The sequence below is a fragment of the Sitophilus oryzae genome, unplaced genomic scaffold (genome assembly GCF_002938485.1).
Source record: "Sitophilus oryzae breed Bouriz unplaced genomic scaffold, Soryzae_2.0 scaffold_1869_pilon_pilon, whole genome shotgun sequence".
Lineage (NCBI taxonomy): Eukaryota > Metazoa > Arthropoda > Insecta > Coleoptera > Curculionidae > Sitophilus > Sitophilus oryzae.
Genome location: NW_022146578.1, coordinates 331,010 through 350,237, shown reverse-complemented (window position 1 = coordinate 350,237; position 19,228 = coordinate 331,010). Strand labels below are relative to the sequence as shown.

Sequence of the window (19,228 nt, the reverse complement as noted above, 5' to 3'; positions counted from 1 at the left end):
GAAAAGAAATTATTTTAATATTCGGAAAAATGGTTGGTGGACCTTTATTTTACTTCACTCATAAATACAAATTTGATTTCACAAGAGAGCTATAGTTTTGTAGTAGTGAGTAGTTAATAACACCAATATAAACGAAAGTTCTGCAAATATTTCATTCATAGCATTAAGTACTTTAAAATATTTATAAAACAAATCGTAAAAATGCCTGAATGACATTTATGATCTTCGGAGAAATTTTTGACTGGATGCATTTTTTTATTTATCATTGACACCCTATAGCAATGATACTTTTTATAGTGTATGTTTTTTTACAATTTATATGTTGTATAATAGAAAACTAAACAAAATGTATGCTATTATTAATGTATGTGTTTGTTTTACATATAATCTATTTTTATATACAAAATTAATTTAAGTTTGCTATTATGTGATATAATTTTTTATATTAAAAAATGTAATAATTTATTTTTATTCCGGGACCAACTTATAAAACTTTAGATTTTATAATAAATTTTAATAAATAAACGTTTGTTATTATTAAAGTAGTTTTATTCGGCTATATCAGGAATATAACTTCTGTTTGTAAATCCTTCTTCTTGAATGGTATCTGTGTTTCGGTTTTCTTGTTCTATTGCCCACGGTTGAAGATCTCCAGAAGCAAAAATACCATAGAAAATTGCACCGAATAAGTAGATTCCTGCTGTTATAAAGAACACAATTTGCCACTCTTCTGCTGTCTGAAAATAAAGAATCAAATGTAATAAGTGTTTTGATTCGAGGTTGCAATGGTAGGCTTGTATTTTAGCGAAATATTTTTTTTTTGCTTGCGTGTTAGCCAAAAAAAAAATGTTTAGATAATATTCATAACGCATTGTGATCGCATCCTTTTCTGTGATATTAATATTGACTAAATATAGTCTATAAAATGAATAACTTTGAATTTTGACCGTTATTTTTTACCAACATGGCAAATATAAAGTCCCTCTGTCAAAAAAGTTACTGATATTCTTTAAATTGAGTGCCTGAACGAATCAGATAGGTAACTCTTTTTACTTACCTGAAATAGAAAAAGAAAATAATAAAACAAGTGACAGTTCTTCCTCTTCTTGCAAAAATCAACACGAAATGGCATAATTGTCAAAAGTAAAATGTCATCAGCTTTTGACATTTCTAAATATCAGACCAATGCCGTCTGTAATAGAACAGCCTCGGAGCGAGATTTATGACGTCACGCTAATTAGATACGGACTAATAAATATGTTGTAGAATACATGGAAAACATAATTATTCCTCGTATTTTTGGTTTGTATTTTAAAAATGATATAGTTTACATAAAATATACATAATATACAGTTAATAAATATAATATATACCTATTTATAGTAATAAATACTTTGGCAAATAAACTATGAACCATACAAATGCAGCAAATGTTTTACAATATACATATAATGAATAGGTACATAAGATAATGTAAAATGTAAAATATATTTTAAATTTTGGGGCTTGAAAATCGATCTAATTTAACAAAAAACATTCAATATATACTAATAGTGATGTATTATTATTTGCATTCACAAAATTTATATGTACATATATTTTGCAAGTATCATTAAAAATTATATTTGCAAATAATACAATATCATAGAAAAAAAATGCGTATGAAATAAAGATCGCTGTCATTTATAATGTAAAATTATTCTAAAATTTTGATTTTCTTGGGATTTAGGTTCGCGAAAAACGCTGATTAAGTTTTTATTAGGTTTTTCATTATTTTTTTGGTTTAAAAAAACTTTTCGGCTAACATTATAGCCTTCATCAGTGTTGTGTCATATAAAAATATAGTGTCGAATATAATCCAAAAATTGCATATAAAATATTCACACCAAGCCAAACCACATAATGTTTACTGCAATTAATAAACTAATATAAACTTGTCAAAAGATGACCACATATTTTTTAAAATTATTATTCTTAACACTAAAACTATCTACATTGACTATGGAGTACGATTTCAGCCATAGTCAAATATAAGGAATAATTATGTTAGCGTGACGTCATAAATCTCGCTCCGAGGCTGTTCTATTAGAGACGGCATTGCGTCAGCATGGTCGCAAGTTGCTAACCTAATAAAATTAACACTAGAAAAGCCCGTGGGAACTGTCAAATTCAAAGTTATTCGTTTCACAGACTATATCAACAAGAAATATAAATTCTTCCATATAATAATATTTTTTACCAGTATGTACACACAACCAAACTTATGGAATATTATATGGAAAATCATCTATTATTTTTTATAATTTTTGAGACGTATGAAAATTTTGTGTTTTTGAATAAAGCTCAGTCCTTACCAATGACTTTTAATAAAAAATAATCCATATAGCAATAAAAAAAACTAATCAGTTCCCAAAATAAACAAAATGGTATTTTTTTGGTTTCTGAAAGAAATTAAGCTTTAAATTTTTAATGGCCAAAAAGCAAAAACAAAAAGAAAATTGATAATTTTCCTTGTTGTTGCCACATTTAGCCGTTATGCAAGCTTCTATTCGCGCTGACATGCTTCTTATTAAATTATCAACGTTGTCTTGGGGTATGTTTTCCCATTCTGCTAATGCTGCATCAATAAGCTGTGCAAGATTTCCTGGATTGTTTCGACGAGCTCTAACCCCTCTTTTGAGCTAGTCCCACAAGTGTTCGATAGGGTTTAGATCTGGTGAATATGCAGGCCAGTCCAAAACTATAACCCCTTCCGTTTCAAGACATTCTCTAGTCATTCTGCTGGTATGGGGAGGTGCATTATCGTACAAGAAGTTAAAATTATAACCAATAGCTCTCCAAAGACTATCGACTGGGTCTAGGACCAAGTCAACATATCTCCGACCCGTTAAAGTTTGTTGAAGTGGTAACAATGGAGTTTTTGCCCCCAGTATAATACCTCCTCAGAACATTGTAGTTCCTCCTTTATATCTTGGTACAGATTTGGCAGCCTGAAGTCGCGCTCGTCCTTCTGGAGCTCTGAGAACCCGAATTCAATGGTTATCTGATCTTAGGCCTCATCAGAAAAAAAGAGAATGCGTAAAAAAAAGAACATTTTGGCAATTCTCAGTTGGCCAGTTTTGATGTTGAATGCATCAATTTAGCCGGTCAATTTTATATTGCCGACATAACTGTGGGATCCGTAACTCTCTCCTACTGTAAAATCCTCGAGCACGAAGCCTTTTTGTTATGGTTTCAACTGAAACGTTAACACCTGTTGCTGCCAGAAGTTGTCTTTGTAGCTCTGGATGAGAAACATTGGGATTTATTCTAGCAATTTGGCCAACAAGGCGGTCTTGTTGTTCAGTTGTAACTTTTTGACGACTTTGTCTGGGCCTATCCTTGTGTGTTCCTAATTCCAAGTATCTTGCATGTGTTTTCGAATGTAATATCACAAGATGTTTCGGGATTACCGAATAATATTTTTACCTAACACAAAATGCGTTACATGGCAACACTGCGACTCTGAAGGAGGAGTAGTGTTGCCGGTATCGCATTGAGTGTCAGGTAAAAGTATTAGGTAATCCGGAAACATTGAGTTGTATTCAAAAGATTATACAACGAAATAAAATACAGACCTATATCGTTCTTATCATAAACATTTTTATTATAATAACTGCCATTTTGTAATAAGAATTGACGGGATATTTTGTAGAACTGACAGAAATTACTTCTGAATTAATATTTCAAAAAATGACAATTACAATATGGCCACCAAGTGATTATCACCAAGCGATAATATTAATCACATCCTTCTATATAGGAAAAATATACATAGAGTTGTATAATCGATAGCTACATCACCCTGGTAGCGCCTACTATCTCTGCTACGTCTCTTTGGAGCATTCCTTGTTCGGCGAGAGCAATAATTCTTCCCTCTGTACATCTTTTAATCCAACATAAGGCATTTTTTTATTTTTTTGGATCGAACGAAAATTACCGGACAATCTACCGGACAATCGTGATTTTACTACTGAACACAAAATTCAAAAGAAAATAAATCGCAGCAGTCGTCTCTTCTTTATTATTATGTTTATTTACAACAAAAAGCGTTATCTTAAGGTGGTATACCAATTTTTATCCCTGCAAGAAATTTAGTCAGAAATAAAGAGTGATTCAATATAAATTTGGTTGTGTGTATTTCAGACAATATCTAATAAATATTCTCTATATGCAAACTTAAGCTATAAATCAAATTACTACGGTAATTTTCTACTCAAAAAAAATAAGTTGATACTTACTGGTGGAATTTGAACAATATATCCTGCAATAATAGGACTAACAATTCCAGGAATAGTAGCAAATGTATTTCCTATGCCCATCAAAACACTTGCAAATTGTGGTGCCAAATCCAGATGATTTACACTAAAAATTACGATTTCCTTTAAGGTAGTAGAATATGCTAGCACAGATAACACATGTGTTATCTGTGATGCTAGGTTAAATATAGTTTTTGTTGGATGATTTTAATCTGTATAAATTCAATTTGTGGATCTCCAGCGATTTGTGTCTCCACCGTACAGCACTTGAGACGTAAGGAGAAATCATATAGGCCTTTTTTGTCACGAATTCGCACATAGCGTATCTTCTTAATTCTTTCAATCAACGTATAACTCAATTTTAGGTAATTAACATACAGAAAGTGCATTCCGTTTGTGAAATCTCCGACTTTCATTAAGATTTAAACATTTTAAAGCTATTTTTTTTTAGTGATGGGAAAACCCGATTAATTTCAATAATCGAGTACTCGAGTTTCAAGCGATTGCAATAACCGAGTGATCGCTCGAACGAAATATCACTCGTATTTAAAAATATGGCTTTTCACCCGTCGCTTGTTGTAAGTACTCGTTAACGCCAAGTGCCAAGTAGTAAGTTGCGTGCGCAGTGAAGAATGGCAAGTAGCAAGCGGCGAGCGATTCGCTTGATCGCTTGATTTAGTATTAGTTTATTTCAAAGCATTGTTGATGTAGGTCGTAAAATTTTGTCCCTCAGATACGCAACGGATAAATACACATACGGCGTCGTATAAATTTGCTACCTGCAATGTATATAGAAAATTCGCTCGGCTTTTTATCGAGTATGTCACATTAAAATCGGATTTGAATTTATTTCATTCTAGTATCGCTTGCGTTCGTCGCCCCTCGAATTTTCGCTCGAGTTATCCCATCACTAATTTTTTTATGTCATTTTACTTGACTTACCTGAACCCAGCCCACGCAAACGCTCCTAATCCAACAGCCATGGTGAGGCAAAATACAGATCCAATTCTGTCCGACCAAAAAGCGGAAGTTAACATAAATATAGTTTGGGCAATAAATCCGGAACAGTTAAATATTTTCCTAACCTGCGTGGTACTCAAAATACCTTTGACAAGAAACCAATCTGCCCATTGTCCAGAAAACTGAATTATAATGGCCATCACTAAGTATGGTAGAGCAGATAGAAAACCGGATTGACCTAAATCGTAGCTGTAGATATCTGTAAATAAAAATTGAAAAACCTATTTAACTATAAAAATATCTGTACTAGGTGAGAAAATTTCTAGTCCAAGAAAAAAAAAATATTAATAATTTATTGTCGTTTATGGGGAAGCTCTAGTTAGGTGCCAGGGAGAATCCCTTCTTACCCGTGGCTGGAGTGTCGTGGCCAGGGAATTACACCAAAGAGAGATTTCTTGCGTAGAAATAAGATTTATTTTTCATATCAACATATAGGTCCGATTCGGCTTTATTTCGTAGCTACAGGATGTTAAAGTCATAATAATCTTTCGATTTATTATAATTTTCTTCCAAGAACTTTTAGAGATTCGAATAAAATTTTGAGGGTAAAAGTTACTATAAGTACTACATTTAATGCTAAAAAAGTTTCGATAAATTAATCAGGGACGTGCATATGGGTTATCACTGGAATATTTCTCAAAAAAAAACATGTGCGCCACTAACATTTTTTCTTTTGATATCAAACAAACAAAACAAAAACAAACAACGCTTTATTGTACAAAAAGCCAAAACAGCTTCATCGACAAAGCACTCACAAATCAACAAAATCACAAAAAAATACAAACAACAAAAAATACACAATACAAATAATACAATTCAAAAAAATTTAAAAAAATTATTTTATAAATAATTATGTTATAAAATATTAAATACTTGACCTTTGACCAGTGTGTGAGATGATCAAAATTTTAAAATTCAAAATTGTTCATAATTAAGCATCAACAAAAAAGTCGTTTACCGCATATAGGGCTCTCTCCAGTAAGTATGATTTTAGAGCTTTGCGAAATGCGGGAAAGAAGAAAAGCGACTTGATATTCAAAGGCAGATGATTGTAAATTTTTTTGGCATTGTACAGTATTGAACCTTTAACTAGTTCTGAACTCGGGGTTGGCAGATAAAGATCGATGGATAGTTATGAGATGGCCTTTCGGGAATAGCAGATATGTGCTTGCGGATTAAGCAAATGGATTCAAAAATGAATAAAGAAGGAAGAGTCAGTATTTTCAAATTTTTAAAGAAATTTTGGCAGTGAGTTCTACTGTTCACTCCCAATAAATATCGAACTGCTCTCTTTTGAAGTTTGAAAATACGATCAAATTTTGTTGCGCAGCAAGTACCCCAGAATGGAAGGGCATAACGAAGATGTGACTCAAAAAGGGCATAATAGGCTATTATAGACGTTGATAAGTTAAACTCCTTAGAAACTGATCTTAGCGCAAAACAGGCAGCGCTTAGTTTCTTTGATAGAGCTTCGATATGAAAGTCCCATTTTAACGAGTTGTCTACAACAAGTCCTCAGAATTTCAAAGAGGCTACGACGTCAATAGTGGTGTTATTAAGTACAAAAGGTTGTATAGTACTTTTATATGACAAAACTTTAGTTTTTGATAGGTTGAGGCATAGAAGATTAGAATCGCTCCAAGATTTAATGGTGCGTAAGTCACTGGATATAGTATCATATAGTGCCGCAATATATGGGCCGCTCCAAGTGAAACTAGTATCGTCCGCGAAGAGACAGATTTAACCGCTTGCAATGTCGTTGATAAACACCAGAAACAAAATAGGTAACTGAACAAAAAGTACTGAACCCTGAGGGACACCACATTATATAGGCTTACAAGAAGACATATACTTATTAATCCTCACAAGCTGCCTTCTGTTGCCAAGATATGACTTGAGCCATTCTAACACGAAAATTATGATCGGCTATAAAAATAGCAAAATGCATAAACTAATAAAAACACAAATCAACGAACTTTTCCGACAAATCAGAAATATCTGAATTAATAATTATTTAAGTAATAATTTAAAAATAGCTTGGCGGATCACCAACATTCTGTCAATTAGGCCAAAACTAGACCTAGGCTGTCATGTCATCTTCATAATATATAAATTAGAAACCGGTATTTTAATGTCTTTGGCGCCGTCTGGCGATGCGGAAGAAACTAAATTTATAATTCTATAAAATAGCTATTGAGTGTCTAGGGCCTGAATAACACTTTGAAAAGGAGTAGGAATAATACACACCCCTGGCTAACGCATTTCCAAATCTCAATTTCACCAGATGTTCCACCATCCGCGCAGTTTGATTTTAGTTATAACTGGGTGATAATGTGCAGGTTTCCCACAGAAGTGTATTCTAAGAATCTCGGCAAGTTTTTGGAAATAATACTACATATATTATAAACAAATATTAACATCTGAGCAAATCACATACTAACCTTTGAGATATTTCGGTAATTGCGTGAGCAACGTGTAAAATCCCCAGTTTTCACCAAAATGAGAAATTATACAAGCCCATACTGGAAACGATGTAAATATTTCTTTCCAGGGGACAACTTTAGTGTATGTTTGTTTTGAGGAAGCTTCCTTAAAAGAATTCTCGATATACGTCAGTTCTTCTTGGCTTATTTTTGGATCTTCTTGAGGTGTTCCGGAAACGAAGAAAAACCATGTGGCATACCATAGTAAACCAGAAGCACCTAAAATGACAAACAGATGTTTTCATGTTTCCTGTTGAATAGGTCTCCTACTAAGGACCGATAATAAACAGGTCTCTAGTGGAAGTCAATAGGTGGGTCTCTTTGTTGAACTACAATATAAATGGTTGCATGGGACATGCACTTGTTCAACAAAATAATCAAACGTTAATCAAAGGAGATTAATAAAAATTAAAAAAGAGAACTGTCTATTTCAAAGATAATTAGAAGCAGTTAATATAGCTAGGGTAACTATCTCACTAGATCTGAGCGTCTCTTAAGCAGTTATATACTTGCGCACAGAGATTCAGTAGTACGTCTTGTGAAATTAAAACTACGCGCCTAATTTTTAAACAAATAAAGAATCGGGGAATTTTCGACAAATCAATACTAAATAACTTTAATCTATTCGTGGATTTTAATATATAGAAGAATTGTGTCAGATTACTTTGAATTAAATTGACTTTAAATTAATATGATTTTTTCACATTTTTTTTGTCAGGCAAGGCGTTTTCTTTCATGAGTTTTTTCTGTGACTGAAATTGATTGAATTTCTGTGACTGATTCGTGACTGACTCTCTTATTCTGTACTCCAGACATTCAAAAATCTCATTACTTTGTTCCCTATTTACTTTTTGGTTGTCGTTGTTAAGTGAGTTTAGAGTTCTTCTCCGTTGCGTTCAGCGTTTAGAGTTCTTCTCCATTGCATTCATTGTGCGATGCTTCCTCCCACTTATTCCGCATACTTAGCCACTTTAAGTTTTCGTGTAAAATATCCTTTTACCTTTTGAGTTGTCCACCCGCTTTCCTCTTACCGTCTACAAGTTCACTGTAAAGCAGAGATTTCGGTAGGCGGTTTCCTTGCATCCTGCATACATGACCAGCCCATGTTAAGCGGAATTTAGGAATAATGACTTCAGCGCTCTCGCAGCTTGCTTTTTTAAGGACTGATACGTTTGAGTCATGGTGGTACCATTTGATTCTTAACAGTTGTCTAAGATGTATATGTTGCAACCTGTTCAATGTATTCATATGCCGGCGTCGCGTCGCGCCGGTGTTGCTGCTCCCAGGTTTCCCGTATAATTATATTATATTAATCCTTTACGTAGTTAATAAACTTCCCCTTTGTAAAAGAGTTGCATGTAGTCTCTAACTAATTATTATAATATTTGAAATCCCGCGATTATTTTTAACAGATATGAACACTATTTGTTATGTAGAATAACACTTACCACAAATATAAAAAACACTCTCCCATCCTAAAGCATCAGCCAAATAAGCACATGACGGCATGGCGACAACCGTTCCAACAAAACATCCAGAAAAAGTGAAAGTAGCTAATCTGGAACGTTCTAAAGGTGGTGCCCATTTAGACCAAACCGCATGCATGCAAGGATAAGTTACTCCCTATATAAAAGAGGAAATCAGTATTACAGTTAAGGGTTGGAACCTTTGCTGTTGCAACAGCAAAATAAAACACTTATTCATAACAATACACCTAAACACTTTCGCACACGCATGCTTTTTACACTTCGCATTTTCGTTAACCATGTTAGCACCATCAGCAGATAATGAAAACATGAGTTTGGGGTGTAAGGTGGTAAATTAGTGTTTTGTTTTGCAGGAAATCGGTATATGAAAAGTTATTTTACTGTTACCTCAAATAGCCCTTCTATGACTCTTACGGTTATCAAGAGGTACACATTTGTATAGATTAAGAATGGTGTGACAATGGTAAGTAAAGATGTAACGGCTATGCCTAGACCAAATAGAGCTTTTCCGCCAAATTTAACAGCAAAATATCCTCCAGCAAATTGTGTGGCAATGTATCCATAGAAAAAAGAGCTGAGAATGTACCCTTGAAGTTGATTGCTCCAGTTGTATTCCGGACCCTATAAGATATGACATTCTCGTAGATATGGCATTCAGCAATTTTTTGCGATTATCATTACTCTTTGATGCTTTTTTATATAACGAGGTAGCTTTGGTAACTATTTTCGTAATGTCATATTAGAACTCGACATTGAAAATTAAAAAAACGTTAAAGAATAACGAAACAATTTTGGTTTTAATAAACATTTTAACAATAACAGAACTAACGATTAAAAAAAACATAACAGTAATAACTAAGTATAAAATCAGGGAAAAAACTCTAAAAAAACTAATACTTTATATTTCCTCCCCTGTCTGTTATAACGGTCTGTAGACGTCGGTCCATGCTGTCAATAAGGATGCAAATCTCATTTTGCGTTATGTTTTGCCATTCTGCTTCAAGAACCAAGCGCAGTTCATTAATTGAAGCTGGTGCTACTTCGCGACTTCTAACCCTCCTGCCAAACAAGTCCCAAACGGGTTCTATAGGGCTCAAATCTGGTGAACACGCTGGCCAGCTAATTTTATTTATACCAACTTCTTCAAGGTATTGAGTGACACACATCGCAGAATGCGGCCGCGCATTATCTTGCATACGTTTAAAATTATTCCCGATATATTGAGAAAAGGGTACTACGTGATTTGCTAATACCTCATCAATATATCGATGTGCAGTCAACGTACCATCAATAAACACCAATTCAGTGTGAGCCTCTCGTGATATTCCAGCCCACACCATCACCGAACCTTCTCAATGGCTAAGGCGTGGGCTGAAAGTGCACTCCGAAAACCTCTCTCCAGTTCGTCGCCACTCTCGTTCTGTCCCATCTGATGAGTTCAAGCAGTACCTCGACTCATCTGTAAAAAGAATATTGCTCCAGTGTCCCAAATTCCAATGTAAATGTTCTCTGACAAACTGCAGTCTAGCCACTCGGTGACGGGGAAGCAATTTAGGCCCAGTTGCGAGTCTGCAACTGTGTAAACCACCTTCGTATAATCTTTGACAAACTGTAAATACACTTACATTTTTTCCTCGAACTTCCTGGAGCCTATTTCTGGTTTGTCCTGCAGTTCTGTGACGGTCCCGCAAAGCGTTTATTCTCAGATATCTATCGTCAAGAGCGGTAGTTTTTCGCTTTCTACCACTACCCGCTTTACGCTTATTTCTGCCAGTTCGTCTAAAACGTTCCACGACCCTTTTTATCGTAGAGCGATTAGTGTGTAGCACTCTAGCCACATATTCATAATTTCGCCCATCTTCAACAAGAACAACGGCCTTTGCACAATCTTCGATACTCAAAACCATATTCAAAAGGAGGTATACAAGAAGAAATTGTCAATATGACATTACGACAATAGTTACAAAAGCTATGTCTTCATATTGGAAAATAACATCAACAAGTAATGACAATTAAAAACATTGCAAATTGTTGATGGCAACTTTGTTTCGTTCTTAAAAATTAACCAAGGCGTGTATTGACATGCGCCAAAAAACAAAATAATGTTTTAAGAAAATTTGCTCACGAAATTATTACACAGGGTGTTTTAAAGTTCTCTAGAAATTTCTAATGCACGCTCAGCCTTGGACACCCTGTATATCTCCTTGGTTAGTTATCTGAGATATATTCAAGATATACAGAAATTATCATACTAGTTTTTGAAAAAAATAGCAAAAAAAAAGCATATTCATATAGAAAAAGGATTTACATTATTGAGTATAAGTATGGATGTTACTTTACTTGGTGGTAAAGGACCAATATCTCACTAAATTTTATTTTATACATTTATTATAATATTTTTCTTATATTAACAGAAAATATCTCCAATATTATTGTTTTGAAACTGGTAAACGAAATTTTATAATTACATATTTAGATAACCGTGCGGTATATTTTATAGTGATACTATCCAATGTATGATATGTGGTGATATTATCTCACTATGTGTGGTGATATTATCTAAATTAAAATGTAGTACCGTATTCATATTTTTAAGTTGTTTTAAAAATTGGGTTACTATAAATAGAAATAATATACTTGAATAATTGATTATCTAGATAAAGATCATAATAAGTTAAAACCTAAATTAATTATGATATTTGATACCAAATCTCTAAAACTTACAATGTTTATAGATGTACCATTTTCCGCTATAATATACCTATCTGCGGTCATTGCTACAACTGCTATACTTAAATTTACTCTTAAAATATACACGTTGAAGAAACCACAGAATCCCATAATAGCCACGAAATATCTTCGTGTTTTCCACATCTCCCACCATGACAGATTTTCCTGCTTCTTCACTCTGAAAATATAATTAGAAGAATGAAAGAGAAACAGATTCTAGATTGTACTCTATGATTGTGAGGGTACTGTGTTTAACAACAACACAGAGAGTTAACTCATTAGAGGATATTCATAAAATGATTTATTTTATGTAGAATAAAACATTGAATTTAGAATTTCCGGACACATAAAAATATTTTGTTTTTTTTACTCCTATACACAATTCCCTAACAAAGGAAATATGATTGACGTATGATTGACATCTCAAGAGGTTTATCTTGAGAAATGTAATTTTTATTGAATCCTTTAATATTTTTTTAATGTATAGTTGCCTTTATAATGTTTATTCTGTTATTTAAGTTAATACTAATTTTGCGCAAATATTTTGCAAGTCAAATATTTGCAGTTATTATATTATATTGCATATTAATGGCAATGTGAATTGATAAGATTTTTTAATATGTATTTTGTTTATTTAAAGCTATGTAAATTATGTATGAAACAGATTCAATCTAGCAGAATATGCTAGTGTAAATTATATCTAATCAGAAATATAAAATGTATAAAAATAGTCGCAGTTAGCAGTTCTTCCACTACAATAAGTTGTGAAAATCATGTCATCATTGTTATCATCATTTTCAGCTTATTCAACCATTTCCAATTATGGTGTAGTCTCCCCTAACATACTCTCTTTGTAGTTGGGCCCATTGTTGCCTACTGTTGGCTATGTGGGCCCAAGTTATCCCTGCGAATTTCCTAATAGCATGGTCCCATCTCAGGTTTGGTCTTCTTCTAGGTCTCTTAATTCTTCCTGGGTACCTTGCTGTATTTTTTCTGGTCCATCTGTTTTCGGTCCTTCTTGCCAAGTATCCTACCTATTGCCACTTGATGGATTTGATTCTGTGGATCTCTATTACCTTGGTCTTTTGTCGTATTTACTCTATTTTTGTACGGTCTTTCTTAGTTATTCCCAGCATATTTCGTTCCACTGAGCGGTGTGAGACCTGCAGTTTCCTTATAATGTCCCTTTAAGTGTCCACGTTTCGCATGCATAAATCATGACTGGTAGTACACATTGGTCGAAAGTTTTCTACTTTAGCTAAAGTAACAATTCTAGATTTGAATATGTTCGAGTTTCTTCCATAAGTACTCCTTGCTAACTTAATTCTGCTATCGATTTATGGTAGTAGAGATCATGAGCTGTGTATTAGTTATCCCAAATATATATATTCTTCTATTATTTCCAGTATTATGTTATTTATTAAAATGTCTTTTCTGTTTACTAGTTCGTTGTACATTACTTTCATCATCATTTAGTTTATTCCGTCCACTGTTGAACAAAAGCTTTTATTAACTCTAGCCATTTCTGTCCATTTTGTGCCACTTGAATCCAGTTTACAGCCACTCTCTTAATATTATCTGTCGATCGACTAGGAGGTCGTCCTCTGCTTCTATAGGCCTCGTGTCCTCGTAGCCTTGTCTCCATTCCACAAGTCTCTTTGTCCACCGTCCATCTGTTATCCTAGCCACATATCCTGCCCAATTCCATTTAAGATATAAGACAGATTCTCTCTCTTACTCCTGTTCGATTTCGTATGGTATGATTGGGTATAAGAAAGTGTAACTCCTAACATGGACCCAGTGGCGGCTCGTGGGTAAAAAATTAGGTGAAGAGTTAATTTTTTCAAATTGCGCCAAATTTTTTTAGCGCATTCACCATTTTGTCAACATTTTTTAAAATATTTTAAATGTTCTGCAGAATCCCCGTGTTTATGCAAAGATCTTGTTATATTAACGAAATCAGTGAAAGCGACCCTTCTTTATTCCAAATGCCATGTTTATTAGAATATTGTAAACACGACCAACAAAATAATTTTTGTAAAACAATACTACGTACTATCCTTCTACTACATAGCCAATTAAAATCAGAAAACCAAAACAATAACTTTACAGTCTTTACACGGTTAATTACTTGCCGAAGTAGCCGAATATTAGCATAAATGCATAAACCACGCGCCGCCGCCGCCGCCGCCACCATCACGCATTTCCTGAACAAAAGGAAGACGAGGAGAACTGTCCAAAACCAAAAACTGTGCAAATATTTTCAGAGCTGGTAGATTTCGATAAAAGAAATATATTTTTTTCTCTTTACCCTTTTTCATAAAATTGATTTATTTTTAAGTCATTTTGAGAGCCACCGGATTTTTTCTGTATTTGCATCCCTTTTAATGCCGTAACCATAGAGTAAAGCAGTAACAATATAATATCAGAGATTAAGAAATTATACTTTGGGAAAATTTATATCAATTTAAATACCCAGAGAAATATAAAAGAATATGCTCGATTTCAACATTTTTTTGCAAAAGAAAACTCATAGACGTGTTCCTGGAAACTAAAAGAAGTGACTTGGTTTTACATGAAGTTCTCTACCTTGTATAGTGAAAAAAGTGCCTCATTTTTCATTTAATTAATATTGAAATTTGGAAATTTCTTAACTAATTATGGGTCAAATTCTAATGAAAATTCAAAATTCTACTATTCTCTTTTGTGAGGCTTCAAAATAAAACACTAATTCACCACAATACAACACTACTTTTGCACTGGACGCTCGTTTCGCTGCTGCTGATGATGCTACCTGATGCTGATCATGTTAGCACCATCAGCAGATACACTAAAATACAAGACTTTTTTGGAGTATTGTGGTGAATTAGTGTTTAATTTTTCTGTTGTAACACCAAATGTTCCAACTCCCAACTGTAATATGTACCTACCTATGAATTTCGATGATCAGTGTGTGTTAGTGATAAAATTAAAGAAATTGACTAGATATAATACGTTATATATGTATATGGTAAAATTATTAGGTGTATTGGCAATATAGCCAGCGTTATGTAGATGCCAGCGATTATTAGGTGTATTAGCAATATAGCCAGCATAGTATGTACTTATCACTAAAAATTCAAATTCATGCTTTATCCATAACGAAGACACAAGGAAGTTGCTGATCGACTTAGCGGAGGCACTGATAGTAAACAATCATATTTTACGACCTTTAATTTTAATTTTAAATGCGGCTTTTCCAATCTGTTTTAAAACTTAATTCAGATTATTAGAAAAAAAATTACTCTTGTCCAGTAAGTTGGACGTTCTTGCAGATACTACTATAAACGAATACCCAAGTTGTGTAATTATATATATGTATGTCTAAAAACCTGTCTAAAGCAAAATCATTTTAAAAAATACATACCGATAAATAATTTTAAAAGCAATTCGTCGAATAATAAATTTTTCTTACCACAATAAATTGCTACTTTTTTAAAATGGTAATTACCATGACTACAAAAAATATTGACACCTAAAATAACTGAAATATATTAATATTAGTGATATTTCATGCCTGATATTTATAATTAATGCTGTAAAATTTTATTATAATATATGATTTAACTATATTATAAGATTTATTTTAATTGTGATTTAAAAAAATAATATTCCAAATTCTAGTCATTTGTTAAAATAATACTGTACCTATAGTACGGTGTTGTAAATTCTGTGATATTAAGCAATAAGGTTGTTTAACTAATTAGATCCTATAATATGTATATGTAGGTACATAATGAATTATGTTAATAAAGTTAATACATAATTTTTTTTCGGTTTATAAAATAAGTGAATAAAATATAACAGACCTTGAATCGATATCCAATCCGTTATTACAGCTGGACAATGTCATCGTATGCACGCTTCACAAATACTACAAAATTATATTATTTGACAAACACAGAAAAACATATATCTAATTTAATAGGTAGATATGCGAGTAGAGCATAACGACATCTATTTGTCAAGATAATCTTATAGGACTGTAAATGAAATCGTAAAACTGAACAGGTAGTTGATTTAATAAACTAAACATTTTCGAATTCGTAGTCACCAAATCGCAAAATTAAAATAACAAACTAGAAAAGTGATAACTATTTAAATAAATTTTTGATCGCGGTTACGAAATGCTCGGTTTTCATCTTTTCATAGATCGGATTAACTTTGTTTGATATTTTATTTTACGGATTGTTTAAATAATTTTAGAGGAGACGCATACAATAAAAAATATATGACATGTCATATCATTGTTTGAAAGAAACCTTTGTAAATTATATTGTAACAACCGAATTTTTCCGCGCCATATCGGATTTTAATACAATAATTTAGTTAATAATAAAACAATCAGATTTAAATTCGAAGAGGAACGTAAACATAAAGTTGTAAAAACAATTATATCCAACTACAAAGTGTGATTATGCATCGTAATGATCATCTTTAAACATATTATTAAAATTTAATTTTCAATTTCAATCAATGTTGTGGAGTAGATAATTAAATTTACTGTAAAATTTAAAAATAAATATGATTTTGTTAATTTTTTAATGTGATTTTAATATGATTTTGATCAAAATTTTGATCATCTCACACACTGGTCAAAAGTCGAGTATTTAATATTTTATAACTCTTAAAATTATATTCATTTACAATTTTTTTGTACTTTTTTTTGTGTTCTGCAATTGTCCATGTATGTTCTATTTGTAATTTTAATGACTTAATTTTTTAAAGATAAAGCGTTATTTATTTTATTTATTTATTTTATAGTCGGTAAAGTCCCATACTAACTATGCGCTGATGAGGTTCGTCGAGGCTGTTCGTCAATGCGTCGATTTCAGTCCTTTGGGCGAACCATCAAAAGAAAATAACATACAATGGATGAATTTCCAAACGAATTAACGCATAATGAGTATGGGGCTTTATTATATAAATTTGAAATTTGCATGAGTAAAATACCATATATGATCGAAGAAAAAAACGGCGTCAGCGATGGCTATGAAGTGAAGATCTCTGTCATTTTATATGAAAATTTATATGGGAAATGTCATCGATCGTCATTTCCCAGCCAACTGGACGCCATTTTTTTCGATCATACGGTATATGGTTTAATCAACATCCACCTTCTTCTTAATAACAGTTTGGAAAAATTTAAAATAATAGCCAAGTAGCATTTGGACGTTAACTAACGTCGGGTATACGTCGCGTTCAATAAACCCGACGTCGGGTACCAACGTCGGTTCGACCGCCTGACGACCCTTATTTGCACCTAAATGGCGAATACAGATTCGGGTCGCCTTGACGTCGGTATCTGACCTAATAGGGAATCTAATTCTACCAATTACCAACGTCATATTACGTTGGATTTTAGTTACTTATAATTCGTCGCTAAGCACTTACGTTACGTTTGGTTTCATATTCGCTACCAAGAATACATAAAAATCTAACCAAATTAAATAATTACAAATGGATTCATAATCACTCCTCGAATATAACTATAAGTGCCTATCTAATTTCATATTATAATAATTCTGAATCATTAATCCAGACATCAGTTTTGTCAACGGAAGTCACTTTTTTGATATATTTGATTAAAATACTCCGGAAAACAACGAGCGCCTTCAAAATTAGGTAGATTTATGAAATAAAAATATCTATAAAAAAGTTACTCGCAAAATATTTTTTTAATTTTCTAGCTGGTTTAATCATAAAACTGTACTGTGGTTCCCCCCAAACTCAACCTTATCAATATTATTCTACTAGAAATCGAAATGTGAATATAAATTTTAAAAACAAAAAACGATTTTAAAATGGCTGACAATCGGATACGTGTTAAGAATGGCGGATTTCTCTGTCCGACTTAATATGAACTACCAATATACCAATTCCGACCGGGTCTCCAACATTAGTCGTCTCACACGACCGAAGTCAACCGGACGACCGGCAATTGTATTATGACGTATATAATTCCAACGTACGCCACGTAACCTCACTTTGCGTATCAGTGATTTGTGGATTTGTGAAACTATATTTTAGTTTTTGTTTTCTCCTTAAAAAAATGGGCAGCCACTTTTTTAAATCTAACCTCACATGTGGGAGGAGGATGGGGTCTGCTGGTTTCCTAAGCTAAAAAATGAAATTAAGATGCACCAGTGTAATGCAGCATCTCTTCCGGATAAAAATCATTTATGGGTGGAGGCAAGACATCACTACTACTATTATTATTTTGCAAAAGCCTCGACCTCTTTCTGTAAAATGTAGATGAATGTCTAAATGCCTTTTTAGTGTTTTTTTAGGCATAAGTTTGTTTACAATGTGTTTTCCATATTTTTTAAAATTTTTAACACTCGGTATATACATTTGTAAAAATAATATGCCTGTTGGTCGTTTAAGCTCAAGCAGGAGTTTTTATGAAGAATAACTTTTTTTCATAAACCCACGAATAAAAAAGTTTTCCCTCTTTGGGAGTCAATCCGTGGACACACTGTATGTAGAATAAAAAAAACTTGCAAATTTTCTTTAAGTGCAACTAGGATGTATTTCAGGAAAATTCTACAGTGTGACTCAAAAAAGTTTGAGTGGATTGGGATTATTTTTTTTTAATGGAATACCATTAAATCAAATGATGGTCGCTGTTACCGGGTCGTCACTGCGTTTGAGCCATAGACTTAAAATAAAATATAGACTACACTATTTACATCTCAACGCGGACAAACAACCTTTTTTGTACACATGTTTACTTCTGGGTACAGTCGACCGAGCCTTCCTCATCCAGCCTATGTTGTCACGTCTTTAATATTATCAATATTTTTTTTCTTGTTATACACATATATTGAGATATTAATACTACAGTTTAATAAGTAGGTTTTAATATTCCATAGATGTATTAAATAGTCCTTATTCTACTAAATTATAAGTCGGATACTGTTTAATAAGGATAAGTTCTTTACAATATGACAACACCGATTAGAGGCGAGGGAGCCTATTCATTCATTTATTACCTTGTAGTACGTGTCGCACGTGTGCGGTAAAGCTTTGTTGCCGCTATCTCCGCGGCTGTATTAACGCATTTTCTTAGCTTGTAGTCCTTAATTGTTTATTTTATTGACTTTTTCTGTTCAAAAACTATAAAATATGGTTCGCCAGTGCCAAATTTGCAAGAAATTTGACTTTAATA

At 32.9% G+C, this 19,228-nt stretch overlaps 1 protein-coding gene across 1 annotated transcript in view; it reads right to left on the bottom strand.

Moving 5' to 3' along the window:
- Positions 1–23: 23 nt before the first annotated feature.
- The window catches only part of LOC115883316 (vesicular glutamate transporter 2.1-like), a 38,400-nt gene continuing 19,195 nt past the window's right edge, over positions 24–19,228 (bottom strand). Inside the window, exons 10-17 of the mRNA XM_030901661.1 lie at positions 15,867–15,920; positions 12,013–12,196; positions 9,676–9,909; positions 9,250–9,424; positions 7,760–8,020; positions 5,241–5,517; positions 4,281–4,404; positions 24–737 (exon numbers count right to left, since the gene is read on the bottom strand). Of these exons, the coding sequence (XP_030757521.1) occupies positions 549–737; positions 4,281–4,404; positions 5,241–5,517; positions 7,760–8,020; positions 9,250–9,424; positions 9,676–9,909; positions 12,013–12,196; positions 15,867–15,920 (1,498 nt within the window). The 3' untranslated portion in view covers positions 24–548. The remainder of the gene's footprint in view (positions 738–4,280; positions 4,405–5,240; positions 5,518–7,759; positions 8,021–9,249; positions 9,425–9,675; positions 9,910–12,012; positions 12,197–15,866; positions 15,921–19,228) is intronic.